The 18,977-nt window shown below is 38.0% G+C and overlaps 1 protein-coding gene across 5 annotated transcripts in view; it reads right to left on the reverse strand.

Moving 5' to 3' along the window:
• Nucleotides 1-3,234: 3,234 nt before the first annotated feature.
• Nucleotides 3,235-18,977, reverse strand: part of LYST (lysosomal trafficking regulator) — a 79,060-nt gene continuing 63,317 nt past the window's right edge. For all 5 annotated transcript variants that reach the window (XM_039568281.1, XM_039568280.1, XM_039568283.1 and 2 more), the window contains 13 exons: nt 18,553-18,619; nt 17,514-17,670; nt 16,976-17,116; nt 16,355-16,572; nt 14,809-15,039; nt 13,961-14,150; nt 12,969-13,105; nt 12,116-12,214; nt 8,533-8,672; nt 8,145-8,242; nt 7,003-7,159; nt 6,721-6,792; nt 3,235-5,348 (listed from right to left, as the gene is read on the reverse strand). In XM_039568281.1, the coding sequence (XP_039424215.1) occupies nt 5,210-5,348; nt 6,721-6,792; nt 7,003-7,159; nt 8,145-8,242; nt 8,533-8,672; nt 12,116-12,214; nt 12,969-13,105; nt 13,961-14,150; nt 14,809-15,039; nt 16,355-16,572; nt 16,976-17,116; nt 17,514-17,670; nt 18,553-18,619 (1,846 nt within the window). In that variant the 3' untranslated portion in view covers nt 3,235-5,209. The remainder of the gene's footprint in view (nt 5,349-6,720; nt 6,793-7,002; nt 7,160-8,144; nt 8,243-8,532; nt 8,673-12,115; nt 12,215-12,968; nt 13,106-13,960; nt 14,151-14,808; nt 15,040-16,354; nt 16,573-16,975; nt 17,117-17,513; nt 17,671-18,552; nt 18,620-18,977) is intronic.

Here is an 18,977-nt window from a genome sequence, read left to right on the forward strand (position 1 = left end):
GATGAAACGGGAAAGCCTTATAAATATGATTGCCTGACAAAAGATTTTGGGAATATGAAAACTACAGGCAACATCGAAATGAAAGCCACTTTTGAAATACTAAGTCTTAGTTACTGAACAACTGGAAAACAATGCTATGGCCGACTGAAGGTAATCCCCTCTTGATGGAACAATACCCTCTGCTTGCAGGCAGGTCCAAGGGTCAGAGCAGACCCTACTAGCTCAGCAGAAGGGGTCCAAAGAGTAGTTTTTAGAAGTTAAGATGTAACACTCTATGGTAATATAAGAACTCTTATAGGCTGTATGTAAATGCTATAGGATTTGTATCTTGTATTAGATTGGTTAGTGACAATTAGAATATTCAGTACAGAAGATGATTTATTGTATTGTAACCAGGACTTCATCACTTCTTCATTCTCACTCTCTCTCTTACTACTTCTTCTTCACTCTCTTTGCTCTTACGCTCTCTCTCTCTTACCCGCTTACTCTCTTGCTCTCTTGGGCCTGCTCCGAGCTGAGTCTGGCAGCTCTGAGCAGTGCCCCTATACCCACGCCCTTTGCAATAAACCGCATGTTCAAAGATCTGCCTATAGAGATCTCTCGTCTCCGACCGTCCGTAACCTACAATCTGGCGCCCATCGTGATTGCCGAACCCACACCCAGAACCTACAGCCCTGATCCTTCTGGGCACGCTATTTGTGATACAGGCCAGGCTGCCATTGGCCTTCTTGGCCACCTGGGCACAGCTGAGTCATGTTCAGCACCTCCAGCTCCTTTTTCACTGGGCCACTTTCCAGCCACTCTGCCCCCAGCCTGTAGAGCTGTACCTCAAACATCAAAGCCCGAAGGGCACTGGGATTTGGGGTGAGAGCCCACAGTGCCTGTCCCGCCCTCACAGCGAACGTAGGAAAGATGAAGTAAAAAGCCTGCCATGAGGAATGGAACTGCTGGGGGAAAGGGGCTGCTTAGACTCACCTTGTCAGGGCTACTATGTCAGAACAATACAATTCAGCTTCATAGATCAATTTTTATATGCTTCTCCCTATAAAAGCTGTATGGATCAGCAGCATTTAAAAGTGCCAATTAACATTTTTAACTGAAAATTTTGTCAGCTGCAAAAACCCATTGGCAGGAGCACCAGAGTCTCAATAATTTGTTCCCCAGTAAGGTGGCTGTTCCCTCTGGAGAGGCGTAGGTTTTCTCCTACCCTCCCCTCAGCACTATTTTGCATTCCATGATAATGGAGCAGAATTTCCAAGTAACATTTGTTTTCTATATGAAAGAGAACAAGGAAGAGCCCTATTTTTAAAGGTGCTTCAAAGCAAAGGCAACCTCTTCTGAGACGGAGTCAACGGCTTTTGGGACAGTGGCGTGGCAGAAGGAGATGCAACAGGAAGAAGGTAAATATCACTAAACAGAAATAGGTAAGTTCATAAGCTTCCTACAACCAGAGTTCCAGAAACTGATGGAAACCTCACTGGCCTATGCTGCTGCTCTTTCATTCATGTTCAACCACATCAGCAGCCTACAAAAGGCCCCATTTCATAGGCAAAGGATTTACACGCTGTTAGACAAACAACACCTGTTAGATGGTTCTAATCATGAAACCGTTGTCACTCCCAATATTTTTACCACTGGATTCTAACAATTTTATGACTTAAGCTAAAATCTAAAGGTGGGAAATGGCTGTTTTAAAACATATTTGCATCATATATTACAGAGATATTTCTTTTAAATTGCTTTCTTTTAAATCTGCAAACTCTTACCTTCCACCACAACCAGGAGCCTCCCCTACAGATTCTGAAGGCAATACCCATAAAACTAACACAAATTTCTATTCCTTGAATTTACACAAACTAGCCCCTAATGAGTCTTATATGGGCTTCAGTCAATTGCATTAGAGAATCAGGATTTTAATTTTTTTTTTCTGGGAATGCTAGCTCAAAGCTGGAAACAGTAAGCAAGCTCCTGTTTTACTCAATTCCTTTCTGGTGTGTAGTCCAGAATAGTTTAAGAAGAGTCTAATCAGAGCAGCCACATTTAATTTTAATCCATTTTCAAAATTGCAAAGTACACAATAGAGCCTATTACAGAAACCCAGAAGCAAAATCAGTGCCTTTCTGACCCCACTCCAGAGCAGTAATGGCTAATAAATCTCTAAACAATGGCCATTTGTCAGTAGTTTGTAACTTACTGCATTAAGTAGCTACTACAGTAGCTAAGGAAAAAGAAAAAAACTGTCTGCATGTATAGAGGCTTAAATATTTCAGTGGATATTTTTCAAGGCAAGCAGAGCTTTGAAACAGTAATTGTTTGATTGCTTTTGTGATAGACTAGCAGAATATGGAAGCATGACTTCCATTTTCATATGCAAGATGGAAAAAAACCCCAATATAGCCTTGAGCAAAACAAGGCATGAAGAAATTGAAAGGTAAACTGAAAGCTTGTTAGTAGCAAGCCAGATACTTCCCCCACTGCTCCATTAAGTTATCTTCTATTATTATATTTTGCTTAATTCAGTTCAGAGTTTTGTTTTTCCTCCTGTTCAGTGTCATGGGTTTGTCTAAGCACTGGATCTCTAAATGCAAGATCTGGGCTGCCTTTCAGTAATGGGTTGGAGACTCCTTCTCCCTACCACAGGTGAATACCCAGCTATTGCCTCCCCTTTCTTTCTCATGATGTCTCTGCACTACCAGAACATAAAGGCCTGGGTTTACCCCAGAATCCTGCAATCAGGCAGATAGGCCTTTCCCCATGAACCTCTCCCAAATCCTGGCTTTCTAGAGAAAGAGCCTCACAGCCTGTCAGATGCCTTCCCGAGATCCCAGTCTTGCAGTTTCCACCTCTCTAAGAATCCAGAGAGAAGCTGCTTTTCTGCCTTTGCAGCTCAGACAGGTTTTCAGTGAGAAGGCAGATGGAAGGAAGGGGAATGGCTCTGCTTCGAGAGCCATCATTTCATCCAAATTCTAGTCATGCATCATATGGGAAGGAAGGACATGTGCCCACATGTGCAAAGTGACATGCCCAGAGTTTCCCACTTCCCGTCTTACACTGTCTTACCCCCTTCAGTTTAACAGACACAGGATGTAGTCCATAAACAACTTTCCCACTTCATGATTTTTAAAATATCAAAGACATGGGAATCAGCAGACTGATCTGGAGCAAGGTGTGAAAAATTCCCTAAAAGAAGAAAGTTGCAATTAAGCCAAAGACGTGTTTCTAATCATCTCAGAATGGTTTGGTACAAAGATCTGTTTATTACCCAACAATGTGACAGTGTATATACAAATACAGTGTGGAATGTGACATTTACAGGAAATTTAAGTACACCATGCACAGACACTATTGCAATGTTATTTTAATAGTTCCAGAATATTAAGCTGAATAAATATTCCTTGCTTCAAAAAATCATTTTTACTTTTACATAAAAATATATAATATTGCACTCTTTACAAGGCCAGCAGTTTTGCATATCGGTTTGTAACAAGTGGAATTCTACTTTATAAAAAAATAAGCCTTTGTGAGCAACACCCCAAAACAGGGAGCACAAAAGCACCCCAAACCCATGATGTTTGGTCTTTTTTCTCTTAAACAAAGCACATCACATCAGCATGAGCCAGGAAGCTTTTCAGTCTGTATTTGGACCTTACATTAACATTTAGACAGAGAAAAATATGACTAAAGCCATCCCATACAATGCTGCTACAATAATATGCAGTTTAAAATTCAATCCATATAGTATGCAGCCACTTGCTTAACTGAACCAATGATGAGTCTTTGTGTCATGAACTATGAGAATATTTTTCTTAGTTATTTCTAGTTTGAAAAGTTCTTCAACCAGGAAGTCTCAAGAATTTCTGAAGACTATTTGGAATTTTCAAAAGAAGTGTGAAGATTGCTTGTGTGTGTGCGTCACCTTCGTCACAACCTGACAATTTCACATAAAGTGTTCTGAAAGCAGATGAGCTTTAAACATGAGAAGATACAGCAGTTTGAATGGCAATAGCAGAAGATGTCAGAGATGAAAAAGCAAAGCAATTTAAAAGGAAAATGTAACTACATCAGACTTGAATAGCATTCTTGCTTTACCATTCACATGACTAGTAGGCACTCACTCACGGTGTCAGGTTTAGAGGTCTTCTAATCCATCAGCTGAAATACTAATTTTTCATCTGGCCTAAGAATTCAAATTTGTTAAGCCTTTCACAAGAGCGGCTTATTTTTTCCCCCTCAAAATAGCACCCAGGAATACACAACAAATTTGCACAGTGTATCTGTGTAAACCTTTCCAAATCATCTGATGCTTGTGAACATTGATTATTCAACCAGTTAGATTCAAACATTTTACAGTGTATTGAACCTCAATGACACTAGAGCAGGAGCACATCTATGCCTTCTTTAACACCTCTTTTCAGAGTTCTGGAAGAAAAGGTCTGTGTGTACATAATAGATGTTCTTCCACAGAACTGCGATAGCCAACTATCACAAAGTTAGGCAGTTCACACTGCATTGGGATCTAACCAGTGTGTTTCATGATGCCATGAGGTGTCTGCCCATCACTAAGACAAATATTTTACTTTCATCTATTGCAAAGACTATTACGTTAACAGAGAAGATGGCAAAAATTACAAATATAAAGATAACAGAAATTCAATTTTTAGCATTACAATACCATAAATGGTGCAAAAAGCACCTACTAGGTTCTTTGCTTCTCAAAAAAAGCAATTTTAAGTGGTCATTGATTTTTAAGTTTTGGATTGCTTATCCTGGAGCTAACCGTACCACACTCAACTAATCAGATATACGTATGCTGACATTTGAATAGATATTTACAGAATTGATGCTGCTGATATTTTACAAACGAAGAGGGGGGAATAAGCATAATCAATTTTTTTTAAATACTTCTGTGCAAGAAGTGATTTAAAAAAATATTGTTGGTGTTTTATATTGCAGCATTGAGCATTTATTAGTCACTTTGCTGGCATTGGATAATATGACCAGAGCTTCCTGCTGACCTGGATATGCTTCAAGTTTGTGCATGCACATATGCAATCTTACAACCACCTCAGGCTGCTCTTTTAAAAACACCCCTTCTATTCAGTCATTCTAGAGACATTCAAAGTACTTCAAAGTCCAGTTAAATAAGAGATCCTATAACCTATCTTGGATTAAAGTGCATCAGAGACATGAGTTAGCAGCAGACCCACTGTCACCCAGCTGCATAGCTGCTGAGGAAGGAGTAGAACATGGGCAGCTTCAAGCGCTGCTGGTCCTTGCGGCACCAGGCGATGACATTCCCATCACTGTTAGCTGTGAACAAGTGATGACCGTCGCAGGAAAACGTAAGGCTGCAAAACAAGAAAAGAGTCTATACCAGATGTGGCTATTTATAGTGCTGGAAGACATTAAAAGCCCATGAGAGTTCAGCCAACAGAGACCAGCTGTCAGGGGAGGCTCAGAGCCTACATTAGCGTAGCAATGTTTGCATATACCTGCTTATCCATTCGTACCCAAACTGGCTGAACTACAGCTTTGGCCAGCGCTTCAACATCCCCTGTGGTTTAATACTCATTTCTTTGCAGTGTCAGAAAAAAGGGCAGGATCAGGAGCAAAATCCTACCCTCTTCCCCTCTGTTCCTGAAAGGAAGGATTTTCTACAACAGAGCTCAGTGCCCTCTCAACTTGCTTTGCTGACAAAGGCAGAAACTAAATCCATCAGATTTCATGGCACAGCACAGGACTTTTGTTCAGATGGGCATTTCTTGAGCCATAACAGGGCTAGTAAAGCCCATTACCCTTGCCATGGGTAATGTCAGAGAGCATGAAGGTCAGCATCCATTTTCTGTCACATTTAAGCAGGAAACTTTAAATTATTCAATAGCTACTAAATCGTTATCAACAAGCTTTGTGAAATATACTGCTCAAAGGAAGTAAAAAAGACAATAACTGCTATATTTTTAATTTCTAAAAAAAAATGGTAGCTTGGATTTTAAATGGTATTTCACCATTTAAATGGTATTTCACCAACAGTCAAAACAATTTTTCAGTCATTTGTTACTACGCTAACATTAAGATGATAAAATTTTGGCATAACTCTAAGCCCTCTGTGCAGACTCCTGTACCACCGGGGTATCAGAGACTCGATCCTTTGACTGTGTTCTGAAAACACTTTCGCACAAGAACTCTGCTCATATAAATCAAGGGGACTTAGAGAAAACTAGCTACACAAGCCCTCCAAAATGGCAGCTTCCAGGCTACTCTGAGTTTACCCCTTTCTCCACCATTTCCCTCCAGTATCAGAAAAGAGGGTGAGGGAAAAGGCAGTACTTTCATTTAATTTTGAGGAAGAAACACTCCGTCTATTTAAGTCTGACAAAGTTAAGCTAATCTCATTTTAATGTAGCTTCTGAGGAAAAATATTGAATTTAGAAACAAGAGGAATAGCTTTTATTCTGTTTTCAAGGGAATCCTGCTAATTTCCATCTGCCAGCAGCAGAAGCTAGCTATTACTGTCATTACAAATACAGTACACTTGTGCTCACTTTGCTTTCATGAATAATTAGTAGGTTTGTATTACTCTTTTTAGACATGGGTGTTTACCTCCTATTTTCATGTTCAAAACTCAAGACTATTTTGTTGTGGGTTTGCTTTGTTTGTGGGTTTGTTTTTTTTTCCCCCAAAGAAAAAAATGCATTCATTTTATACTTAAGATCTTTTTACCTTACAATAGGTTTGGCTGACTTTGAAAATGTTATTTCTCGTACTGGCTTCAAGTCCCATGTACTCCACAGTCTGAAAGAAAGAGGCATTTTTCTTCACACTTGCTTTTACAAATATTTCAGTGATAAACAATCTATTTAGCAACTGCTAAGACTGGGAGCTGAGTAACAGCTTGTCCACATTCTTTAAAGCCAAATACCAGCATGATGTTTGGCTACATGCTCTCAAACTGTGAGCCTAAGTTATAGAGCATTTTAATAAATAAACATTTCAAATGCTTACCTTACAACTCCATTTTCAAGGCCCCCTGCAATCACATTGACAGACACACCTTCGGGCTGGTTAGAGAAAGCAACTGAGCAAATACTTTCCCTGCAGTGCACGTGTCCAACAAGATCACCATTAACTGTCCAAAGTCTCAAATCACTGCCTCCTCCAACTGCAACAAAACATAGCATGGGAGTATTAAAAAAATAAAACCAGACCACAGTTAAGTCTGTAACTTAAATATTCTGTGCAAAGAATTCAGCTTCTTGAGAGCTCATAAGGTTTAAATGACTGAGTGATGTCTGCAATTACTTCTCTCTCTCTGTGACAGGAAGCACACAAACCACCAAGCCACTGCAGTGATTTAGAAGCCATCACATCATATTTATAGAACATTTTACTTACAAAACACTACATGAATTTACTTTTAATGACCAATTTTCATGTACTAACAGTGAAGGCACTAAGATAGCATTTATACTAGCTATTTAAGCAGTTGATTCTCATACCTCACCTTGCATTTTAAGCAAAACACTTGAAAAATAGCAAGCAGTTCTCTTACTTGGTTATCTGGCATTATTTGATTCTGTCAAAGAACTAATAACCCAATCACTGCTTTTGTCTTAAAAGGAAATGTAATGTTCCCTTACTAATTAAAGAATACAGTGCTTTTCAGAAAAAAAAATTAATTTGTGAGCTATAGACTTGGAGACTTTCAAGTCCATTTAAGTTTAAAAATCTAAATATTAGGTTTCTGAAACTGCCAGAATAATGTCCCCTTGCCCTTTAATACCCCTTGCCCGTGCTCTGTAATACACTGTACTCCCCTGAAAAACTTTTGACAACAAATCTCTGTTAAAATGAACACAGCCAACATCACAAAAGTGTGAGTCTCCCAGGAATCTTTGAAATTTCAAGTCTTTTTATAAAGAGACAAGCTGTTGGCCTTCGTATCTCTACATTAAATTCAAACACCTGCCTAATCACTTCTGGAAAAATTTGTATGTTACTATGTAAAAAAAAAAGCAAAATATTGCTCCTGTATGACTGAATGAATCCTCAGATGATTAATACACACTCAGTAACTAATTTAATTACAAGTCTCATGATTTATTGGGTCTGCAAGTCAAAACAGCTCTCTTGACTGACAAATATACCTGAATCACAAACTGTTGCAATATCACCAGTGGTTTCACTAGCTGAAACTGCAGTGACAGGACTCTTGTGTCCAGCCAGACTCTGGACATAGCACAGCCTGAAGAAAACAAAGGGAACAAGCCTAAATTTCAGACTCAAATGCAGAAAAGGTCCTTTGAGTAAAATATTAAAAAGAGTTACATTAATTTCAATTAACATTTTGCTCAACTATGATATTTTTCATATTCACTATAAAATTTTAGCACCTTTTATGAGAAAAAACAGTAAGGGTTTGACTCCACAATAAGATACACACAGAACAAATTCAACTTCAAAAGGGCAAAGATACCCAAGAGTGGGAAAACCTGCATTTATAAGAAAGCTATGGAAGGAGTTACAAACTTGTACCTGTTCAAATCCCATATGATGCAGGTTCCATCTTTGCTGACACTTATCATTATACTGTATGGTTTGCACACAAACAAGCTTGTTATTTCTGCTGTGTGTCCATACAGATGGACTTGTGACTCCATTTCTATCTCTGAAGGCTGAAAAACAGCAAGATAAAACAAAATCTCATGAAAAAGAAAATTAATGTCTCTTTCTTTAAAAAAGATAAGCCTAGTTTAATTTGTCAATTTCAAAGGATGGTTCCCATTGCTTTTAATATCATTTTAGCAACTATGTTCATGCTTTATTATGTTCAACACTGACAAGACATAGACATCATTAATGTTCAACTTCTTGCTTCCAGTGCTTTAGCCTCAGCAAATATATTGATGTGATCCAATGAACTGAAATGAAAAACCACTGTAGTTCCAACTCAATTACACACCTTGAAGTCGGCTGATTTGTTTTCTGCAAGACTGTTCTTTCCATACGACAGGGAAATGACAGGGAAATATTTTAGCATCTAGTGGAAGCACTTGGAAACATAAAAGGAAAACCCAGCTCAGAAGTTGTCGCTCTCTGAACAGCGAATTACACTAGGAATTCCTCAAGTTGGTGCCAAGTTCTTCAGTGATACCAAGTTGGAAAAACATGCAGGAAGTCAAGTTTAAATATAGAAATTGCTAGGCAAAAATTAAAGCAGCAAAATTTAACACCAAACTACACTTTTTATTCAAGTTATATATTTGAAATTATTCAAACTTCCTGAAAACTGGCTAAGTTGAAAGAGCTGCTTAATCACAGTGCTAATGCTTTATTTAGGACAACTTGCTGTACAGAGATTAGAATAATCTTTGTAAAGGAAGAGAACAGTTTTCTGCTTCTTTCCTCACACGTCAGAGCACATCATCTGCATTTTTGTATGAAGGTACAGGATGCCTACCTATAGCAGGTCTACAAAAACACCTTGGAAGTTCAAACAGACAAGATAAAAGTACACATATGCTCAACTCACAGGTTGTAGAAAATTTACATGTCTTTGCACAAAATATAATCTGTGTAATACTGAAAAAGGCAATGCACTGTCTGAGAAAAAGAAAAACCTGCTAGTTTGCTCTTGCTACTGAGCATCTCATCCATGTAAGACATTTATGAAAGTACCCAGGTGTCATTCTCAATGACACCTCACATATAAAAATCCTTCTTTAATCCTTACTCAGTTAAGAGAAAATTTACCAAAATTTTCTATAACAGCAACAAACAAGACGTGTGTTTTTATGAAGAACTGATTTTGATAACCCTCTTACTGTGCTCCTGCCACTTCCTTTAAAGCATTAACACTTGATCTGCATTTCAACACTTGAACTGAAAGCAGCACCCACATTTAGCAGCTTCTCTCTACTGTACTAATAGCATGATTCTTATGATTCTTATTGTGACAACACTGCAATGAGACAAGCTGGAATTCTAACACCAACTGTATTAAAAGTTACATTAAGTTCTTATATTAAGTTACGAAATAGGTGTTTCTCATGCCTGAAGTGTTGTTCCATTCTTACTTCCCTCCTGTTTTTAGGTGAGAACCCCTACAATGGCATCTAGAAGTGGGAACACCTGCACGTATGTGCCTACCTTTAAACAGCAGCTCTTTCTGCCTACAGCACTCAAGCGGGGAACTGAAGTGATCACTTCCCAGTTTTACTCAAACAAGTCCCTCAAGAGCACTCTGTTTGCAAGACACCTCTAAGAGTCAGCAAGTGAAGGCTGAAGTAATATGTACGACCAGACACCTGTGGCTGAAGGTGTCATGCAGGTGTCACTTATTGTCAACACAGATCACAGTGTCAAAGCAGTACTTCACGGGGTTTTGACCATCGTAAGGCAAGGAAAAACAGAGCACATGTTGAAGCACAACATGGAGGCATTCTTTAATTCTGACAGCATGCCTTTGAGTTCCCATATCCAATTTACATGATACCTATTTCATGCCCATGCATTGCACTTATACAAACGTGAAACAGGGCAAAATATTCGTGTTTCAAGTACTGCATTGAAACAAACTGTTCACTTTATCGCTGATCAGCTGACAAGATGGATACAGAGCAGATGTCAGGAAGCACATTTGCATTCCCTGCAGCCCTGACTTGGGTAACTGACTCAACAACAGGAGCTACAAAATTGACACAAGGTCCCTCTGCCTGGGGCACATAAAACTGTCAGTGCTGAGAAATTCAGCAAAAATGGTCTCAAAGAACATCATCTGTGCAGATGAACAAAAATCACTTGTTTCTAGGAAGCAGAAGGAATTCAAGAATCATAAGCCCACTAACTAGAGTTTCTTTCCAGCTTTGCAGGAGGCAAGTATATTTAATTTCTACTTTTAAAAAAAATTAACTGGAATCCAAGTCTCAGTACAGATTATTTACAAATTCACTATTCTGGTGAGCAGTTAAGGTGCCTGCCTTAAGATCCAACTAACTAAAGCTTGCAGACTTCAACCTCTACTTCATTTTCTGTACTCAGAGTGCTGCTGAGCTTAGGAAGTATGAGTGGCAGATCACCAGAAACTGGAAGAAAGCCAAGGGGAAAATTTTTTTTAAAATCACTGTGTTTATGCTCTTCTTAGTCTAAGCATCTGCTGTTTGTCACTACTGAAAACGGAAAACTGGGTAGGCATAGCAGATCATACCAAGGTTCTCTCTAGCTCATGCTAATGTAGTGATTCAAGAGCATCAAGGAGTACAATGCTACAAATGTCTGCTAATGCCTGTATCAAGCTACATCTAGGAAATCAATTGAGTTCAGTTTTTGCTATGGGTAATCCTGCAGACATACCTAAAATGAGCTGTTAGGAAAGTTGCCTACTCTGTGTTAAAACTATGGAGAATAGAAGTTACTGCTAAACAAAGTATGAAAGCTTCAGATGGAAGGTTCAAAACTCAGAATCAGATTTTTAATTTGGAGTTCTATTTATGCTTTCTATTTTTTTCTATTTATACCATGATTATTAGCAAACAGTATCAAGGGAGTTTCTACTATTCTCAGTATTTTCCACTAACAGATTAAGTTATGCAAGTTACTGTCTCCCTTCCCTACTCACAGCTTTTCCCCTTGGAGAATATGACAAAGTAAAGAGGCTGGGTGGTTAATACATACACTGTCTGAGAATTCATCCTGGCTCTCTGTAGTTTAAGTGCCTTCTGCACTTGAATGATTATTTACTTTGGGGAACTGCATTCTACAGTTTCAGTTAAAACATTGAAAGGCTCTGTCTCCTTCAGAGAAAAAGTTACTCCTTAATGCAGGGAGCTTCACTGTGGCAGAGACCTTCAATTCCAAGCCCTGGCCTGAACACAGTCAGAGCTGTACACGTTGTGCACTCAGGTGATGAGGGCTGTTGTTGTAAACAACAGCTTAAGAAAAACACACAAATGTGCTGAGATGTCAGAGGAGCCTTTAAAAATAAATACTAAAAATGCATGTAATTTTTTTAGCAATTATCCAGAATATGTCTCTTTCTCATTTTTCCTCTTAAAAAAAAAGACTGTAATAGTGAATACACCTAAACCCTTAATTATGAATTCCATCCAATGCAACTTACCGTATTGCTAGTGAATCTGTTCATATATGCTGTGATGACACCGGATTTACTACCTGTGAACAGCTGACAACTGTCTGGCACCCAAGCACAACTTGTTACCTTGAAAAGACAAATAAAGCCAGAAAAAATTGAAACAGAAAAACTATTCTAACTGCTGGTTTCATTATGGCACAGCGTTTGGTCAAACTGATTCTTTATTAGTTATCCTAAGAAAAGCTATGTAAAACACCTAAAAAACTAAGGAAATCCCAGGGCTAAAATACAGCTGCTCTACATCGTATTTGTTACTATGTCAGAAACAAAGTAAAGAGAGAGTTCTATGCAGCCTAAAATTCACAGCTAAAGAGCAGTGAACTAGAGCAGACTTCAAGATCTGCAGCTACATCAGCCACCAAAAATCTTTTTGGCAGCATTTTACCGCTCACTGGCATATGATGGAGATAATGCTGCATTCCCTAGCAATCTTTTAGACAATCTTTTTCAAATGGATCCTAAACTATAGTGGAGTTGTTCTTCTAACATGAAGCACCTGTATTTTTTTTCTGTATTGATTTTTTCTGGGACAGAACTTAAACTTTTTTAAGTCCACGGCAATAGTCTATAGGAAGGAAAATCTACAAAAAAATCGAACAAATTCAAAAGGAATCTTCATCTAGTACAGGAAAACAACCAGGAACAAGATACAGTGGAGCCATAAGGAACACATTCCAGAGGAAATCAAAAAGATTAAAAGGAGTTGTGATTGGATGCTCATCTCCAAAAAAAGCTAAAGCAAGAGTACCTACTGCTGCCAAGTCAAGCCACTAAAACTACCAGTATTAAATTGAAGAGCAAAGGAATGACTTCTTTTTACCTGATGGAGCTGTGAGCTCTGTATAAAATTCACTGGAGGTTCACTTTGCTTGCTTTTCAGTCGTAAAATGTTATCGGCATATCCCCAGCTCAGGATCGCCGACCACTGAATGTCAGTGCTGTGCATGCTCCTCACGCCTGAAGGAAGGCACATAAGATGTGTCACACACACAGCAAGACTCAATCACTTTAACAGTCAACAACAAAAGTCTCAGGTGCACATTTTATCACAAGCTAAAATACAAAACCCTCCCAAGTTTCAAAATAAGATATTTTCCATTAGGCTACATAATCTGTAATGTATTATAAACAAACACAGTTTTCAGAGACCGAATGAACATTTGGTCTTCTCCAAAGACAGTTTGCAACCTGGACAAAACTTTTTTGCAGAAGCATTGCATCTCCTGAGAACAGCTAGAGAAACAATTGGTCATAACTCCAAGGAAAATGTTACTTGTTTTTGTTGATTAAATGTGATTTACTTTTGGAAAACCTGCACTAGAATATGCTACCAAGAAAACAAAAGAGATTGTGAGAACCTGCTTGTATATTCTCAACAAGAATCCCTCCAAGAACTTTAACTGAAAGCAGAAGATCCTTCGCCTCTGCCTCTTTACTGCTAACTTTTCTCATTGTCTGCCTCTAAAATCCATTTCCTAAGTTTTCCTTTCTGTTGCCACAGGAGTTTTTTCAGCTGTTCTTCAGTTCTTGGACTCAATCTGCTGGCAAGTTCTAAAATTAAATCCTCACGCTTCAGTCACTTCAATGAAAAATATGAACTTAATTACAGAATGCCTCTACTGTAGTTTTGACTTGAAAATTACAAGTAAAATCCACAGTAAAGATACCACACACGCGGAAGATGTTAATGGAATTATAAACTAATCTTTGGCAAAAGCAACTAAACTTAGAACAATAGTAGCATTAGATTTAATTTTTCCATGGCTCATTTCACATATACTGTGCATATAGAGAATAAGCACAAATTCATACCTTGCTCCTTGCTATATATCATCAAAAGGCAAAACTTGCTGGACAAACCACAGATAGCTTTAGTTGGTAAAGCTTGGAGAGAGCCAAACCTTTCTCCATGTGGTTGGCTAAAGCAGACAACAGGGTCTGGAGCACTTGGGGAACCAACGTATTCTCCCCATTTCAAGCCTTTTATCCATGGTAATGGACTCTAAAACAAGCATAGATAAGGTTCAAAATTATAGAAGTTTCAGAAAAAAATAATTTCATTAGTAATGGAGAATGATTCATGTCACTTTCCTGTAAGCAATCACATGTTAAGGACAGCTGAAATATTTATTCTAAAACCAATAGAAAGATGAGTTCAAAGCACTGCAGTACCATCAGTTAAACTGTTAACTTAAAAGTAGTTCTACTACCTCTTTAAAGGCATAGGCAGCAAGCTTCTAGTTCAGGTAGTCTAGTGAAAAATAAAGATTTCTCTAAATCCAAGGATTCAGTTTCTGACTGGACTTTGGCAAAAACAAGTGTTTGAAGTGAAGAAAGTTTAATTATCCTACAGGCAGTAAAAAAGCTGAGGATGGAAGAAAGCACAGTATGTGTTCGCCTGCTATAGGTCTGCACATAGATTCCACAATTCATCACTGAAAGTATAAAACTGGTTAAGTGAAATGCTTTCCAACACCTATTTGCCAAAACCAAGATAACCTCAGATCTTCACTATCACTTACTAATTTTGTGTATTTTCTTTACAGTACTATATAGCAAGTAGCACTTTTAGGGAGAAAATTCTAAACCAAGGATACATGGTACAATAATTACAGCATATGAATAGTAATTAAACCATCTTGCAACTGAAAATTACATACTGGATAGATTATTTCTTTAGTGTGTTCTCTGGTTTCTCTGAAAGCGAACTGCACTAGTAATCCCATGGCAGCAGGAAGTTCTCCTTCCATGATAAGCCTGGATCCAGGTCTACTAACATGTGCTGCATGGAACAGCTGGCGAGGCGTTTGCCCATATGTTTTTATCATTGTTTCAAGGGCTCTTCTCTGAACAGGATCTTCAACAGCAGAAACATCCATCCCAAAATAGGTCTACAGGGAAAAAAGAAAGGGGATGGGCAAGAATAAGCTTGTCAGGTTTGTCTTTGGGAAAGATTTTGCAACACGTACACACAAATTCAGAGGCATAATATTGAGTTGTTTGCTTAAGGTGTGGACCAGAAGCCATCCCACAGTGACTGATGATTAAAGAGCCACTGAGAACAGTAACCTTGTCATGTCCTCTTCATTGGAATAAACTACCACTTCAAGGATTATCATATAAGCTGCTCCTACATATAATGCCATGACTAATTTCTGTCAAAAAGGTTTTCTTTGAGACCTTTACCAATCTGCAAAACTGGAAGGGTTGCTGATGATAAACAAAAGAATTGGAAAGAACTGGAAAAGTTTATTTCCTTTACCTCTTTTTAATGAGCATATTAAAGCTCTCTTTTGGGCTAAGGAAGGAGAAAGAAACCTCATACTTCAAGAGAGTGGAAATTATTTCCTTTTACTTGTCTTTTTCATGCCTCTCCAATTGTGCACCACACACTTTTCCTCAGTCACACCAAAGGCCTTGACTTTTCACTTTAAAAAATGAAGACAATCTTAACATTTGAAGCTCAGGATACTAACATAAACAATACTTAAGCACAAAAGAGGAAAAGAAAGGGAAGTATTCAGATGGCTACTTGCAAAAGCCATCACTGCCAAACACTACTGTTTTATTCACTTTTCCAGCCATAAACAAACACTAAAAACACAAAACATTTGAATGCATTTAAAACCAGGACTACCTGCTGAGCAAACCTTGTGATATTAAGGATTGAAGCTAAAAAATACAATCCAAGATATCCATGTTACAATAAAGTAGTGAAACCCTGGAAGTCTTTACATTCAAAGACTTACTTGAAATTAAATTTACTGTAGAGAAAAATGCTCGTTAGAGGGACAGAACACAAGACATGTATGAAGTAAAACACAATGAGCCTAGGACAATCAGAACTATTTTAGTCCTATCAAAAGCTGCAGCACCACCTGCCTAAATTAAAGGCTTTTGAATTAGGCAGAAGCAGATACACACAGTTAAAATAATCAGACTACTGCAAGCCACTGCAAACAACTATCCACAGGGTTTTACCCCCAGACCTGATCATCCCCCACACCTAGCTCAAGGCAAGAAAGAGGAACAACAATTCACCAGGTCTCAAAATACTCCCTGGGATCTTACAGTTCGACATTGAAATGGTTAAAGCCTTTTCTTATTCTTCAATACTTCATGAGCAAGAGATCTTGTTTTCCAAGCAAGTCAGACCAAACTCTCCCCCATTAAGTTACTAAGGACAGTGAACAAACAAATACTTACTGCAGGATGAAAGACATTAATAGCCTGAACAGAGGCCTTGCCTTTTTGCTTATAACCAAACACCAAGTCAATCCAGTGACAGATTGTCTGGGAAACATGATCAGACTCCAAAGCCTGACGATGAATCAAGATGAACAGACGAGGATCATTACGGGCCCAAGGTGGAAGATTGACATGGTTAACTCTGTCACCATTTTGACGCACTCCAAAATCAAAACCTAGAATCAGGGGAGCGAATAATCCAACATTTTAGTTGACAGTAACTTCAAAAAGGTCTATAGGGTTGTACAAAATTTAACAACTAAGCACAGTGATTAACAATCAACAAAGCAGCATCATTAGCAAGTCTCTCCAAAACACATTCAGCTGTACATACTCATTCAAATGGAAAAATGAGAAAACAGCAAACTCCTTTGCCCCACTGACAAAATTAGGGAAAAACTTAGCTTAACTCCCACATAGCAGCTTTTTTAGCATATCCCACAAATTTGTGCCAGATTTCTCCCATACATCTACAGCTTAGCATATTCAGCCAAGGGATATAAATGTTCTCAGTTTCAACCCATATGCTCAATCATACAACTCTTTTGGGTATATAGTTTTGTTGTTCTCTTAGTATACCTTCTCTGTTAACTAGAAAGTCAGGAAGGTAGAAAAATTCTGGTATAAGCTCCTTTACGTCAGTCATTGATTCATACGAAGAGAGCCGCCAGGTTGTATTGGTAGAGTGAAAAGTTCTGTCTGGGATGTCAAAACTTTGATCTGTAAAGAAATCCAAACTCAGTTGTTACATTGATGATGGACCCTAACAGTTGCACATCTGCAACTTCACATAGTTAACTACCCTCCAGTTAGCTGAGAGCATTTAGAATTCTCTTATCTCAATTGCTTTGTGTTACACATGGACTGCAAGTCAAATAAAGGTCAGATTTTTATGCTATAGAAACAAAGGTATAAACATCAGATGAACAGCTTTATGGTCTAGCTTGATAATTTCAGGAATGGATCTACTTACTGTTAAAGCATACCAGATTAAATTTTACTGAGCTCAGCTGTTTGGAACTGAAAAATTATGCTAAATAGGGCAAAATACAGCAATCCTGGGTCATTGGAACAAGGCCCAGATATGAAAGGCAAGTGCAAGCAAATGTAACCTTACCTTGATAAGCTAAAAACATTTTAGTAAAAGGTGGCAGCCTAACTAGGAAATGAAGCACAGTTCCACTGTTAGAATAATGAGATCCATAGTGATATGGTTGTACAGGGGGCATTGGATCATCCTCTCGTGCTCCTTTACGGTACTCTTCCTCTAAATACTAGAAAAATAGTAGAGAAAAAAAAAAAAAATCACAAACCTCCTCCTTAGATGCATTCCAACAACAAAAATAAGAGCTTGCCTAAATCATTTAGGAATAAACTCTCAAACTTTTCAGGAACATATATTTAAAAGTGATTTGGAATCAAATACACTTCTAAATGTTTTAAGACACACAATCAGTTTTACAATCCAGTTAGGTATTGAAGTGTTTAGCCAATTTAAATGACCTATTTTCCACTATTTATTACTTTCACTTTTCCCCACTCCCCCCTCTTGTTTTCTAATACAGCAGAGTCATGGAAAAACAGTATTTGCAAATAATACACCAACCATGGTGACACAGACAAGTTTGAAAGTCCAGCTGCAGATGCTTTAATTCCCCAGTATGTTGCTATTTCCTACAGCCTTTAATACATGTTAAAGAGAAAAAAAAAATCAAAAAGCATCATTATCATTGTAGGGCATGTTAAAATAACAGAGTATGTGAGGGAAAACAGCCTTTCTGTTATCAAACAGAACAAATAGCTACAAATTCCACCAAAGTAATGTCAAGTAAACAGCAGTAAATTATCTTCCTGATCTTTAGCATTCTTTAAATGTACACATGTTCCGATATGAGGCGGTACCCATTTAAATTCCTCAACAGTATCACATGGATAGGCTAAATTGATTTATGATTTTGGGTACAGGAACAAACACAAGTTCCAAGCATGTCATAAAACAATTCCCAGGAAATGTTTCCTGGAAATAAGAGTTCTGTAGCCAGGAAATACTGTATTTGTGGTTTATTCTTCCCCAATAAATATACATTACAGAAACTAAAGCCACTGTGTCATTTATACATGGGACAAAGGCAAGAAGAAAAAGTTATCCAAATTACCTTGTAAGTATCCACATAACGATCCTCTTTTTCTTTAGACTGCACAGCTATTGGTTTGACCAGGTTTCTGCAACAGAAGCAGTACTGATATGTTGTAATTTTTATTACAATATTAACACAGATAATTTAATAATACAATATTAAGAATAATGCCTTTAATATAATTAAAAGGACAAGGAAAACATAACATTTTTCATGAAAGTTCAGAAAAGAAAAGAACAACTTTTAGTTAGTGCTAAAGGGAAACTCAGATCCATAGCACAGTAACAGGCAAGCAAATGCCAAGTGCCTCAGTCAAATCAGAGGCCTCCTATAAAGGCAGACTTAGTGCACACAGATGTTAAATCAGCTTAACAGAAATTTATTAGGGTGGGACAATTCACTCAAATCCATTCACAATGAAGACTGATTTTGTAACTGCCCAA

Source organism: Corvus cornix, chromosome 3 (assembly GCF_000738735.6).
Source record: "Corvus cornix cornix isolate S_Up_H32 chromosome 3, ASM73873v5, whole genome shotgun sequence".
Lineage (NCBI taxonomy): Eukaryota > Metazoa > Chordata > Aves > Passeriformes > Corvidae > Corvus > Corvus cornix.